Raw genomic sequence first — 14,314 nt, forward strand, 5'->3', positions numbered from 1 at the left:
CCCCCCTCCCATGGTTTGACCCCTGTATGGTAATCCGCCAGTGTTTCAGCTGATGCTCTCTAGTGTGTCCACACAGCGTTGAGATTACTCTAATCCCGGAACCTGTATTCCCTGTATTACATCCATTAGATGACTCACAGTAAAATATCATGAGATAGTACAGAAAATATGCGTGAAGTATATGGATTAAATTTAGTTGAAAATTCTGATATTTCCCTCAGCATGGCCATATCATGTGTAAATATATGTAAACATATAAAAGGATAAAACTATAGAGGAAACTTGCAGAGCACAAACAGGAATGAAAAGAAAAGTGAATATTTTCTTCGTTCGATAATGACACGTCAAACAAAAGTAAATTTTAAGTGAGACGTAATATAATTCCTCTCTCTGAAGAGTTATCGAGAAGGAGAATAATGTTTGGAATAATTCTGATTTTTTACCGTATTAAATTGTTTGGGTCTGTCCTAAGAGTCCAAAAATCATTTTTTAGGAAATTACCATTGTTTTCTCATGCTTGGCGTTAAATCAAAACTAGAGGAGCTACCTGGCCACAAAGTTGTACCAGTAATGTAGCATATATTCAACCTTCTTCTATATATAGTTTGCAGGAATAATAATATTTTCGTTTTTTCCTAAAAATCGAAAATAATTGCAACTTATAGATTTCTTTAACGACTGGGATTTTTACAATTTAAGATAAAAACGACATTAAAACATGTGATTACTCTTTGAATACAATAATCAATATGTTTCAGAAAGAATGATGTTTTTTCCGTGAAGAATTAGCTGATAAGAAGTTTGAGTGATAAATGACCTGACGAGTAATTATGATTAATGAATAAATGAATAGTTGGAGGGATTTCAGTTCTTATCAGTGAACAGCAGCAGAATAGTGTTTCATTTAATTCTCTAGTTGTGTTCTTTATATATATATAGAGGTGAGCAATAACCTTAGCTTTTTATTTTAGATTTATGATTGCCGTGCATTTGTATTTTGTAAATAAGGGTCGAGGGGAGGTGAAGAGTTTTTTTGTTGTGAAATGTATACTTAATAATATGAAAAAGTTTCAACTCTCGACAAAAAAAAATATTCAATTCTTCTAATTTTCTTAGAATTTTTTTCTTTAAATTATTATTTTTTATGTTTCTTTTGACAACCTCGTGTGATGTATATTATTCTCGAAGTGAGAATATTTGTGTAGTGATATACATTTTATTTATGGATTAATTCAATTCCACTTCAATATCCCTTATAGTGGTCATACCACGCAGGGATAACTTTGATTGAATTATTAAGCGTTTGATCAAGGATACTCAATCGACACAATAGAATTCCTACCTTCTGGTCAGGTTAGGTTTAGATAGATGGATAGTCACGTGAGGTTGCTATAAAGTTTGAAATGGGGGGGGGGGTTCAAATAACCCAAACTTAGAGCTTTCCGCATTTTATGTTCTAATGGTTTTTCCATGAATAAGACTCTTGACCAATTATTCGTTCATGCACAGCATACACCTATAATACAATATACATTTTGATACTATAGATTAGTATTTGCTGACAGTTTTTTTGTTGTGTACATGAATAAAACATGGATGTTTTTAGATTTGTTTTATCTTAAAGCCTGCACTTGATCGAGGTATTCGGTTCAGAAGCTTAGAGCTTAAATCTTGGATCTTGGAGCCTGAATATTTTGAATCTTGGAGCTTAAATCTTGGAGCCTGAATATTTCTCCTGCTCCAGTATGACTCCTGGACTGCTCGAGGGTTGTGCTCAATGTGTTCTCCAACCCTTATCTCAGGAGGAAATCGAACTACAAAGACGAAGTCAAAAGATTGACAGGTAAACATTCTTAAAAGGACTGTCAACGACATTTTAAAGGGACTGTACTTGTAATTTCAAGTGACCTTCCATTCAAAGATGACAATACCCAATTCGAAATGTTACCATTAAAAGGTTTGTCTGATCAAGTTTGAATTAGATATGAATGTTAATAATTTTGAAAATTTATAATTTTCAGTTTTGATTTTTGTATAAAGGGATTTGCTCTTTTCCACAATAGGAAAACATATTGGAATTGTCAGAAATAATCACTTTATAACGCGGAGAAACGACAATGTCTTCCATTAAGGCGTTGCCATCTTTGCATGGAGGGGCACTAGAAATTACGCTTACAGTCTCTTTAAATGAACCTTTCAAGGTTATATACTCATCTACCCCATAAACCTTTATTTGAGGAATAATTGAGTAGATTTTTTTTAATTTTAAACTGAAAGAATGACATTACAATGAGAATTTATACAAAACGTATCATGGGAATTAATTTTACAAATCAAATTGTTATCCAATTTCCTAAGTTTTCATTAATTTTTTTTTAAACCTCTAAATTCTGTGATCACGAAAACCTTGAAAAGTGTCAGAAAAATTATCCTTTTGAAAAAAGTTGTCCTGTAAACATTTATCATTTTAACTGTTATAAGTAATTCTTTGAGTTTGATATTAAAAATGTAAGGTCCAAAACTATTTTTGTTGTGTTTTCAGAGAAATCAGGAAGGAGGAAAGATTAAAAAGAAAACAGGTAAGATTATAAAAACCTTCTGTATTTACTCAAGGGACTTAATTGGACTTTAAGTGAAACTTCTATGTACAAAAGTGGCAATTCTGATTCTCAACAATATCCTTTAAATCTTTATTTACGTAGCAATGAGAAGAATATTGTTTTTTTGTGTCTTTAAACAAGTTGAATTCCGACAATTTTATTTCATAAATCCACAAATCGAGAACATCTCATTCAACCTTTACCAAATTTCAAGGTACCAATGTAAATCGAAGAATAAAATCTTTAAAAATTTAAAAATTTTAAAAATAAAATTTGTGTATAGGCCCTTTAAACAAGAAAAATCAGTTCTTTTTTCAATCAAAATAAAGAACAGACCTGTTAAATAGAATTTTAACTATTATTCGAACATAAACAATAAGCTCTTTTTTATTTGAACGTTAGTGAAGATTATCTTTACTTTTAGAACTAGCTTGCGACAACAGCTTTGCATAGCGCGTTTGAGACAAATCGGTCAAGGTGTTTCAGAGTTATGATCGGCTATCAAACAAACAGAATACTATTTATACAAAAATAATAATCTCTGTTTGTATGAATGTTTATTGTCTGAGTATGGCCACTGGACCGATTTGCCTCAAAGTTTGAGTGAGGAACTTAGCATAATCACAGAAAAGTTGTTAGCCTGTAGTAAAAATTCTAAGTGTAGCTGGTTGACTATTAAAAATGGAAAGCTTTAGCCAAAGCTGGGTTTCCAATCAAGTTGTGTATGTATATAGATGATCAACTACACTGCTGAGCTCACGTATGTTTTCAGGTTAAACTTCTGCTGTTGGGAGCTGGGGAGTCTGGGAAAAGTACGTTTTTAAAACAGATGAGAATAATACATAATGTTAACTATGACGTGACTGCCCAGATTGAGTTTAGGAAGATTATCTATCAAAATATTATTAAGGTATGGTTTATTAATTAAGTTTTTCTCGTTTATGACTAAAATTTTTAACTGAATTTCCGCGGTATATTTTTTTCGAAAAAATCATTTTTCTTCCCCTCTTGAAAACATGTTTCCCTCCCACAAATTATATATGCTTTCTTTTTTTAGGTTTTTATTCACTAAATTGAGTAAAATAAATGATTTTTAGGGGAAAATCAACGAATTTTTGGGTAAAAAGTATCAAAAAGAATTTGTCACCCCAAATCATTGTGTAGTTCTGAAAAATATACACCCCTGCTTTACTGCGAAAGAGAAGTTTATTTGAAAAGTTATAAATTTTAAAATTTTAACATAGCTTTAAGTCGCAAAATCAAAAAATCGACATTTAATGGGTGAATGTTGGGTTTAAAATTAAGCTCACTGATTTTTGACCAGAACCTCTGGTTTACTTTTGGGGTCATATTTGGTCCTACAAATATATATATTGATTGGACCTAATCGGTTCAACTGTTCTGACATTTATTGGACTCAACAAACGAACTAGCAAAAAGACTAAACATAATAAATATGGACTTTTTGTAAAAATGTATTAGTTTGAGAACCCAGCTTTGCCAGAAACTAAATTTAAGATCCAAACTAATAACATTCATTGATTTTAAAGAGTTACCCAATCTAAAATTTTAGGCTAATAGCTCAAGGGGTTCATGAGTTATGATCAGACATCCAAATAAACAAACAGAAAAATAGAGATTACTACTTTATATATATACAATTTACTTCAGGGTACTAAAGTACTAGTCGATGCACAAAGGAAGTTAGGAATACCTCTCTCCAATCCGGTAAATATATATATAAAAATATATATATGTATATATATATATTATATATATATATATTTTATATAAAATAAGAAAAAATGGGTCTGCCATATATCTAAATTTCCTTCGTTTCTTTAATCTCAAATATTTACGGATAAAATTTTCAATACAGTGGTAACCAGAAAACTGTAGCATAGGAACATTAAAGCAATACTCAAGTGCATTTGATGCTTTTTCAAATCAAAAAGCTTTACTATAAAGGTATTAAATCAATTTTTAAGTAAAATGGGTCAGTTAACACTGAAATATTGATGTGCCTAATGTCAGGGGCGTAGTCAGAAATTTTCCAAGGGGGGCTGACATTTTTTCTTTCCAGGGGGAGGCTCAGCACCCGTTGGGGCCTGAAAACCTTCAGTGTGGGGGGGGGCTTAACCCTCATAGCCCCCCCCCCCCGAATACGCCTCTGCCTAATGTCCATTGAACTATTTAAAGGCATAACTTGAGTTTAAAAGTCGACTTCCTATTCCAGAGTTTTCTTGTTCTCACTGTAGTAATAGAAAATTGACATAAAATTATGTACGCATTAGAAAGTAAAGATATTTTTTAAGCAAATATCTTGTGATGAATTTTCATTAGAGATTTTGAAAGTTTTTCTTAAATTTCACCATTTATAGAAACTTGTTATAAATACAAGAAATAAAATATCTTGTACTTTCTAAATTAAACATATTTAATCAACCCTCAATATTAGGATATATTTATTACTTTTTCTTTGAAGTTAGCTAAATGCTTATGTAATGAATGTGTAATTGTTCTGCAGTCAGTTTTTAATTTGCTTTTCTTATCTCTCTCTGTTAGCTAGTTGAACAAATCTTTTTCGAGTTATTTTTAAATACCTAGATAGAGCATGGCTTGTCAGATTCAATAGAGTATCCTTACAAGCTTTCCTGATTAAGAATTATTGACATATCCATATTTTTGCTTTTAAAAACTGTTTATTTACATTTGTTGTGTTTTACTAAATTGGCTTGGTATTTCTTGGAGCAAGAAACAGAATTAAACATTTTGTAATCTAGAAGAGACTTAATATTCCACATTTATAATAATATTAATGTTAAAATTGCACTGTTGTAAATTCGGCGGGCCTTTTTTTTGCATTTTTTAATTTTAAAATTATAACAATGCTCTCCCTTTAAACTAATCTATTTCTAAATATACTTAATGTTAATTATCTATTTATACATTATTCTGTAATCCGACGTTTGGATATTTTTAAACGGAGGTACAGTGAAAACCAAAAAGCTTTGGAATAGGAAGTCTACTTTTAGACTCAAGTTATAACTTAAAGTATTCCAATTAACATGAGCCACAGCAATTGTGCAGTGTAAACAGACTCATTTCACTTAATACTTTAGTTAATAACTTACTTATAGTAAAGCTATTTGCTTTGTAACAACATCAAATGCAATTCAGTATTACTTTAATGTCGTCTTTTTATTCTACAGTTTTCTGGTTATCACTGCAACTTTGTAACAAGTGGCCAAAAAATACATTATTTGTAAAAAATAAGAGGGTTGCATTGACTGGATGGAAAATAACATTTGAATTTAAAATGGAGATATTTTTATTTTAATAAAGTATTTATCTTTTTAAACATTTCGTATAAGTTCGGATACGTATTTTTAAATGATCGAGAAATAAGTAAAGATTTTTTCTGAAAAAAGTCTAGTTTCATTCATTTGTTTTTTAATTCTTTCGTGTAATTATGCCTTAGGGAAATTCTATGCAAATTAAAAATTAAAGGATTTAAAATTACGGTTTTTTTTTATATTTTAGGAGAATCATGCGTTGGGAAGCCAGCTACTTCTATTTGACAACTTTGCAGAGTTGAACAACAAAACTTTTCCAGAATTTGAGGTAACCTCCAGACAAAAATAAAATGTTTTTTAATCTTGGAAAGACGTATAATTTTTTAGATCTTTTTGGTTCAGTTAATTTGTATCTTATTTTAAATCTAAAAAAAATGTTAATCCATTTTTATTATTTTATTAGGATTTTCAAGCACAATTGTAAATGTTAATAATTTGTTGATTATTCGAAGAATATTTCATTGGATTTACATGAAAGAAATGATTAACAAACAAAGGACCTAATTTTTGTCACAAACTCTAAATTCCTAAATTCCTAAATCTTTGCAACCTGCTAATGTACGCCTTTCATATTTCACAACTAGATTATCGAATCTTATCACATTCTTATTTGATCAGAGTTCATAGTCTGAAATATCAAAGGTCTACTACATTGGGTTGCAAAGATATAAGAATTAGAAAAAACAGAGTCTATAATAATTAAAATGATTAAATGTTTTTATGATGAAAACTTTCAAATGAACCTTATTAATTTAACTGGCTATAATAATCCCAATCTCTTTTTGGTCGTATCAAAATTTTTGAGCTAGACCCTAGCTTTGAAAGAAGTTCAATCCACCGATTCAAAATTTCCCATATCTATCTCAAATTGATGAAAAAAATTTAAATAGTTTGAAAAATTTATTTTGTTGTAGAGTATGATTTCCTCTTTATGGTCGGATGAGGGTATAAAGAGAGCTTACAATAGAAGAAACGAATACCAGATTACAGGTAGAAACTTTTATGGATGGCTTTAATCCAATTAGCATTAATTCGATGGTGATCACGGAAACTTTTGATTTGAATCTTTTAAAGAAAGACAGTAGACTTATATTAAAATTGATATAGATTCGAAAAATTTAACATATTCATTGTCTGAAAGAAGCCTGCTCCTGAAGAAACTGATACCTTTTCTAAAACTCAAATTGTCTTATCGTTATTTCTTTGGAACCTAATGTCATATTAGGGTTACACCATCTTGCAAAGATGGATTAGAAAATTAGGCCTTTCTTTTTATTTAGATAGTGTTTCATATTTTCTGGAAAATCTGGTGAGAATATCTAAACCAGAATACGTGCCAACCCTGCAGGTACTATCATTGATATTTAAAAGTGTATTTTATGTCGTCTTCCATGAAAAGACGTCTTTCATGAGAAAGTCGTCTTCCATGTGAAAATCAATAGAGGTTTTGTGATTTGTAATTGTTATAATCCTAAGAATGTCTCTTAAAAACTTTCGTGAAATTTCGTGTGGATCTTGTTTTTACTTTTAGATTTGGAGGATTAATATTTGATAATCTCAGTATGTAACCCTCACGCGTGATATATCAAGGAATTAAATAAATCCGTAGATCTGCGTAATACGCAGATCAATGCTTGATCCCTAGCTTCCTACATTAATTTATGAATTTAGAACTTTGTGGGGTGACTCTTGAGATCAAGCATTTATCTTCATCTTATGGAGACATGCGGATTAGTTTAATTCCTCTTCGATATTCCGTGGTGGTTATACTCAGCAGGAATAACTTAAATCAAGCATTATCCTCAAATTTAAAAGTGCCCAACTTAGATATTAAGATCAAGCGTTCAAGATTAACACTGAACACATAACTTCCGACCTCTAAACATTTTATGCTTGCAATAACCATTAAAACCTATTGTCATACCTTTTGTAGGTCTGAAATATGGAGTTGCACCTAAACAGCGGGAATTGAAATAATCAATGAGAAACCCTTTGAATTTAAAGAATTCTTAATCTTTGAAAGAATTTTTCAATCTCAATTTGATTAACCGAATGTCCAATTTTCTTTTTACATTTCAGACAGGGTGTCAAAATATTACAAATTAAATCTTATTGTTTTTTACATGCTTTAAGGCCTGTTTAAATAAATAAGCAATTTCATTGCGTTTTTATTTCTTCTAACTGTTTGTAAAATAGTTCTTATGCAATTGTATATTTTTGAGAAAAAAATTGTAAATGTCGTCTTTAATTTAATCTTTTTTAGGATATTCTTTTCGCTAGGAAGACGACCAAAGGAGTTGTAGAATTCACAATTTCAATAGACAAGTAAGAACATTATTTTTCAAGATTAGCAGTTTGCTGTTTAGCCTTAATTGAAACCATGTCAATGCTATTCAGAAATAGTAAGTTATCTAAATCTTGCTTTCCATTTTTAACCTAATCTTTTAAAGGGAGGGACTGGACAATGATGTAGATGAACTGAGCATGTAGTATTGTCGAAATTTTTTTTATATATTTGAGACTTATAAAACGTTTTAATGATGAATAATTGCCGCGTTTGAGCGCAAAGTCGACGTTCAAATCATCCATTTCTTTTTCATCATTATATGGATTTCTTATTCTTTGCGAATTTGTTCGCAGATTTCTACAAATTCTTCAAATGTTGTCTGTTCAATAAAAAAATCCAGAAAATGTTTGTGAACAATGAGATATACCGAAATTGATAAATAAGAAAGATTCCTTATTTTCAATGATAAGAGTTAATTTTTATTTTCTCAACCTGTTCCTAAACAACTTAATAATTTACTGTAGAATTTTTGTTACATTTTTTATCGTCGTTATTTAATAACTTTTAAAAATCGATTCTTAAAATAACCACCCAAATGAATGATTTTAAACGTCGACTTTGCGCTCAAACTCAAATTATACATCATTAAAACGTTTTATATGTCTTAAAATAATCCTAGAAAATGTCTTCACAATACTACATTCTCAGTTCAACTGCCATACATTGCCGGTCACTCCCTTTAATTTTTCATCATATCGAAGACGCAACGAAGATGCTTTGAAAAGGGGGGAGGAGGTTATTGTTAAACCTAGGTAAATTGAGTGGGCAACAAGTAGTAGAGAAAAGGGTTATATACCTTAGCCCCCCCCCCTACCGTTTTTTTTTCAATCCTTTATTTATTTTGTTTAGTGTACCATTCCTTTTTGTCGATGTCGGAGGACAAAGAACGCAACGGCAAAAATGGATGCAATGTTTTGATTCAGGAATTTAATCAATTAGTATTAAATTGATCAATTCAAGGTACATCATTTAAAGGATATATATTTTCAATCGATTTATTATGCATCTATCCATTTACGAGTCATCAATCGACATAATGATTAATGAATCGATTTTTTTTAGCATCAATTGATTTATGATGCATTAATCGATTTATGATGCATCAATCGATTTATGATTCATCAATCGATTTATGATTTATCAATCGATTAAGAGTATATTTATCATTCGATCTTCATAAATGTTGATTCTTAATATTTATAGTAAATTATGAAATATAATCTAATTGATAAATTGATCAGTTACCTCCATTCTGTTCCTGGCTTCTAGTTCAGAATTCGACCAGGTGGAAAAGTCAATTAATCAAAAATACAGTGGTCAACATATAAATCAATAAAAATCGTTTACCGGAATGGTGATATAATACAGAGGCCCTGACATATATTTAAATACAGCACGGCTAGACCAATTAGGGTAAAAAAAAATACAGCGGGGGTAGCATAAGTTGAAAAAAAATCCAAAATAAATTTCTTCAAACCTCTATTTATTGTTAAAATTCGAAATTTTAAAAAATTTATTTTTAAAATTTCACGGGCAACGTCGGGCTCATCAGCTAGTACTTCAGGTTTTGAAATTGTAATAAATTACAATTTCAGAAACCGACACTATTGATATAGATGCTGACCACTACATAAAGTATTATAAACAGTGAATCCCAGATATATGAATATTGAATACATAGCAAGAGTTTTTTATGATGTCGTATTGAACATATTTAAGATCAAATGCCGCGGAAAACTATGTTTCATGTATCAATTGCTGTCTTTCATATTTCAGGGTTATTAATATTCATTTAATCAAAAATTAAAAAAAGCAGTTTCTTAAGAATTATCGAAAAACTTGCTACTCTTTAATGACATTTGGATATATTTTCACAAATCGTATTCAACCCTTTGAAGCTTCTAACATCTCAGCAGCTTTCTTTTTGTGCAGACCAACGATAAAGCATTACAGCTTTAAACAAATTTCAAGACGACATTTCATGGGCTCTTGCTATGTCTTCTTGTATGTAAAATTGTCTGTACTTTAAAACCTAAAAGGTTGGATGTAAAAATTAAAGTTAAATTAAAATTTGTAAGAAAACTGAATTATCCACTCGATAAACAATATTAAAGTTATCAAAGTCTTGAAAAAAGAAAAAGCTGATATTCTTGATATAAAAGTTTTTTTTTACTAAGTGTTAATTTGTCAAGGGTCCACATTTTTTTGTTGGCCTTGCATGACCCCTTGGACCGGTCAGCGTTCCAAAAAATGTTGAATTTTTGAATTTTTGTAAACTGAAAAGTTCACAAAATTTGTAATATATAAATGTAAAATAATATCATCAAAAAGCTAATAAGCCAAGAACTGAATATGGCTAGAAAAATAATTTTCTATTTTTTTTTTAGGTTATTCTTGAAGATCGTCGGACCAACCGTTTAATGGAGTCTAGAAATATATTTGATACTATTGTAAACAATAGAATATTCAATAATGTTTCAGGAAAACAGATTAAAAAACTTTTTTTCTGATCTAGAATAATTTTATTGATCTATTGTGCAGCAAGACCCATAAAAGTGTTGCACAGAAAGACGACATAAAATTTATATTTTGTGCATTTAATGTCGTAGCAACCGTATCTTGACAATCAACTTAAGAAAATGGTTCTATGTTATCACAATTTATGTTTTCATGCTCATTGAACTAACTGATATTATAACTTTAGTTTAACAGTCGTCTTCCTATTCCAATATTTTTTGGGTCTTACTGTAAGATATCTCTTTGTCCATTTAAAGCGATAATTTTTCAAAAATGTGTTTTTAAAAATCTGTTTTTACTAGTCATCCTTTTCCTCAACAAACTAGATCTTTTAAAACAGAAGATTTCGCAGTCGAATATATCTAGACATATTCCAGAGTTTAAGTATGCTTATTTAATAGTTTGTAGTTGGTTTATTGAACTATTGGTTGTTTGATCGATCAAGCTATTAGTTGTTTTAATATTTATATAGTTAGTTGGTTTGTTGTTTGTTTGATTAGTTAATCAGTTATTTGAACGATTAATCATCTATTCAGTGGTTTTTTTCAATTAATTGGTTATTTGATTTTTTATTGATGGCTTTATAAGTTGGTTTGTTAATTAATTAGTTGGTTGATGAATAAATTTATTAGTTTGGTTAGTCTATTTATTGATAATTGATCAACTCATTGATTGACGGATTTATTAAATATTAATAAATTCATTGATTGACTGATTTGTTGAATATTTATTAATTCATCGATTGACTGATTTATTAAATACTTATAAATTCAATTGATAACCTGATTTGTTTATTTTTTATAAATTCATTGATTGACTGATTTATTGAATATTTGTAAATCATTAATTGACTGATTTGTTGAATATTTATTAATTCATTGATTGACTGATTTATTGAATATTTATAAATCATTAATTGACTGATTTGTTGAATATTTATTAATTCATTGATTGACTGATTTATTAAATCATTAATTGACTGATTTGTTGAATATTTATTAATTCATTGATTGACTGATTTATTGAATATTTATAAATCATTGATTGACTGATTTATTGAATATTTATAAATCATTGATTGACTGATTTATTGATTATTCATAAATCATTGATTGGCTAATTTATTGAATATTTATAAATCATTGATTGACTGATTTATTGATTATTTATAAATTTATTGATTGACTTTATTAAATATTTATAAATTTATTGATTGACTGATTTATTGAATATTTATAAATCATTGATTGACTGATTTATTGAAAATTAATAAAATCATTGATTGACAGATTTGTTGAATATTTATAAATTCATTGATTGACTTATGTATTGAATATTTATAAATTTATTGATTGTCTGATTTGTTAAAAACTCATTGATTGACTGATTTCTTAAATATTTATAAATGTATTGATTGAACGATTTTTTGAATATTCATAAATTCACTGATTGACTGATTCGTTAAATATTTATAAATTTATTGATTGAATGATTTATTGAATATTCATAAATTTATTTATAAACAGATTTGTTGAATATTTATAAATTCATTAATTGACCAATTTGTTGAATATTTATAAACTTATTGATTGATTGATTAATTCAGGGACCTGAAAGCTGTAGAGGTTTACAGCCCTGGGTTCCGGGGTATTCCTGATAATCTAGAAGATGTGAAGAAGTTTCTAGTGTACTACTTCATCTCAGCTAGGAGGTCAAACTTTATAAAGACAATCTTCAAGTGACCCTTCATTTATAAATCTATATTCCATTTTCCCAATCATTTATGTGAGAATGATATCCTTGTTTTCTACTTGAAAATGGATAATTTACTACCGCATTTTTTTATTTTGTTTCTAGAAAGCATTTTTTTCTCTATATTTTTCTAGTAATCTTTTCTTAATCTTGCTTGTATTCTTTAGGATGTCAGAGAAGCCATTGTACCATCACTTTACAGTTGCTGTCGACACTAACAATGTTAAATTGGTCTTCAGAGACGTCAAAGACATCATTCTTAAGAAGAATCTAGACTCTCTTCTTCTTCAATAGTGTTTATTGACAGCAAAGACGTCATCAAGACTCTTCTTCCCCATAAGTGGCCAACTACGTCAAGGACATCATTCTGAACAAGTTTCAATGACATAATTTTTTAGAAACCCTTGGCTTCTTTGGTTTTTGAAAATATAGACGTCAGAGGCATCATTCTATAAATTTAGAATTGTATGGAGACGCCAACATTAAATATTCTAATAAGATATCATAAAGATAATAGCTGTCATTGAAGTTATCTAAGCTATTAATGAATCACGACCTATCCAACCAGATTTACAGATTGAACAATTTTGTTGAGAAGTCAAAATTTGGCATTTTCGTCCGATTCAAAAGTTGGAAACATAAAAGTGATAAAAAGCTGAAAGAAAGTGATTAAAAGTGATACATATAAAACATGTAATTTTTAATTTTTCATAATGTATATTCAGACAGTTTTATCTTGTTTATGCAGAATAGATATTGGATAATATACCTCGAATATAAAAATAAATAAACTGAAGTATATTGTTTACAAGAGCAGCTCTTCTTACTACAGAGCTCAGTATTCAGGATCTATCAATAGAAATTAGAAATTGGGGAAATTACCAGACCAATATATATGATGTGTATAATTTTACAAACTTAAACAGTAAGAACATAAAAACAGCGGAATCACCGGCATTTTTCATAACTATTTTATCAACTGTTTATTTTAACTATTTTTTAATTTCATGGCATTATTTTAAAAATGTAGATGGGATTTGAACAGTGTAAATTCATTGAATAATAAAATTTTTAAATTATAGCTATGGGGTTAGTAATGTGCATTTAATTGGGTTGTTTTGGGGTCATTTTGAGGCCTATATTGTCTTTAAAAAAGTTTGATTATTTTGAATAAATGTTCTTCATATATATGTTTATTCTGAACAGTTCTTTTTCTTACACATATATATATCATAAATATGTTTATTCTGAACAGTTCTTTTTCTTACACATATATATATCAAACTTTGACACTGTCCAAACTGACTCAAAACAATGCAAAAAGTAACTGTTGTCATAATCGTTGGATAAGTTAAATAAAAGCAAAATTTAACGAAAAACAATTTGAAATTTTGGAAGTTATTAACGATAAAAACCCGATAATCCTTACTTTATAAAGGGGGACATATTTTACTTACGCTTTTCAAATATGATATAAAGCTATTTCGATTAGATATGAAAACACTAAACGGCAGTTAGACCATCTTGAGCTGGAAACCCTTGTATTTTGGATTTCGAGATTAATAATTTCTCTTCTTTTTGTTTATCTGCATATTAATTTATATCAACCTGTACATTCACTATGCTAGATTTCAGGGTATATATTCTTCACAAATGATAAGACCCATTTAAACTGTTGAAAAGCTATCGTTTCGTAATAAATACTAAAGAAAAATTCCTATCATATATAATATTGTTGTTAG

General features: G+C 29.0%; 1 protein-coding gene across 1 annotated transcript; it reads left to right on the forward strand.

Moving 5' to 3' along the window:
• Positions 1 to 737: 737 nt before the first annotated feature.
• Positions 738 to 13,653, forward strand: LOC111712669 (guanine nucleotide-binding protein subunit alpha-12). Its single transcript, XM_023487349.1, has 15 exons — positions 738 to 941; positions 1,607 to 1,843; positions 2,543 to 2,579; positions 3,373 to 3,510; positions 4,272 to 4,328; positions 6,144 to 6,224; positions 6,871 to 6,946; positions 7,237 to 7,304; positions 8,220 to 8,281; positions 9,153 to 9,226; positions 9,545 to 9,588; positions 10,691 to 10,784; positions 11,123 to 11,204; positions 12,427 to 12,531; positions 12,740 to 13,653. Exons 2-15 carry the CDS (start codon positions 1,746 to 1,748, stop codon positions 12,864 to 12,866), a joined length of 1,143 nt encoding a protein of 380 aa, XP_023343117.1. The 5' UTR covers positions 738 to 941; positions 1,607 to 1,745; the 3' UTR covers positions 12,867 to 13,653.
• The last annotated feature ends 661 nt before the right edge of the window (positions 13,654 to 14,314 follow it).

The sequence above is a fragment of the Eurytemora carolleeae genome, unplaced genomic scaffold, assembly GCF_000591075.1.
Source record: "Eurytemora carolleeae unplaced genomic scaffold, Eaff_2.0 scaffold1299, whole genome shotgun sequence".
NCBI lineage: Eukaryota > Metazoa > Arthropoda > Copepoda > Calanoida > Temoridae > Eurytemora > Eurytemora carolleeae.

What these genes read in the sequence shown, in the direction of transcription:
- LOC111712669 (XM_023487349.1), top strand. Translation starts at nt 1,746, where the DNA reads ATGACTCCTGGACTGCTCGAGGGTTGTGCTCAATGTGTTCTCCAACCC. An exon ending in CGAAGTCAAAAGATTGACAG is followed by an intron (nt 1,844 to 2,542) that starts GTAAACATTCTT and finishes TTGTGTTTTCAG; the next exon opens with AGAAATCAGGAAGGAGGAAA. An exon ending in CTAGTTCAGAATTCGACCAG is followed by an intron (nt 9,589 to 10,690) that starts GTGGAAAAGTCA and finishes TTTTTTTTTTAG; the next exon opens with GTTATTCTTGAAGATCGTCG.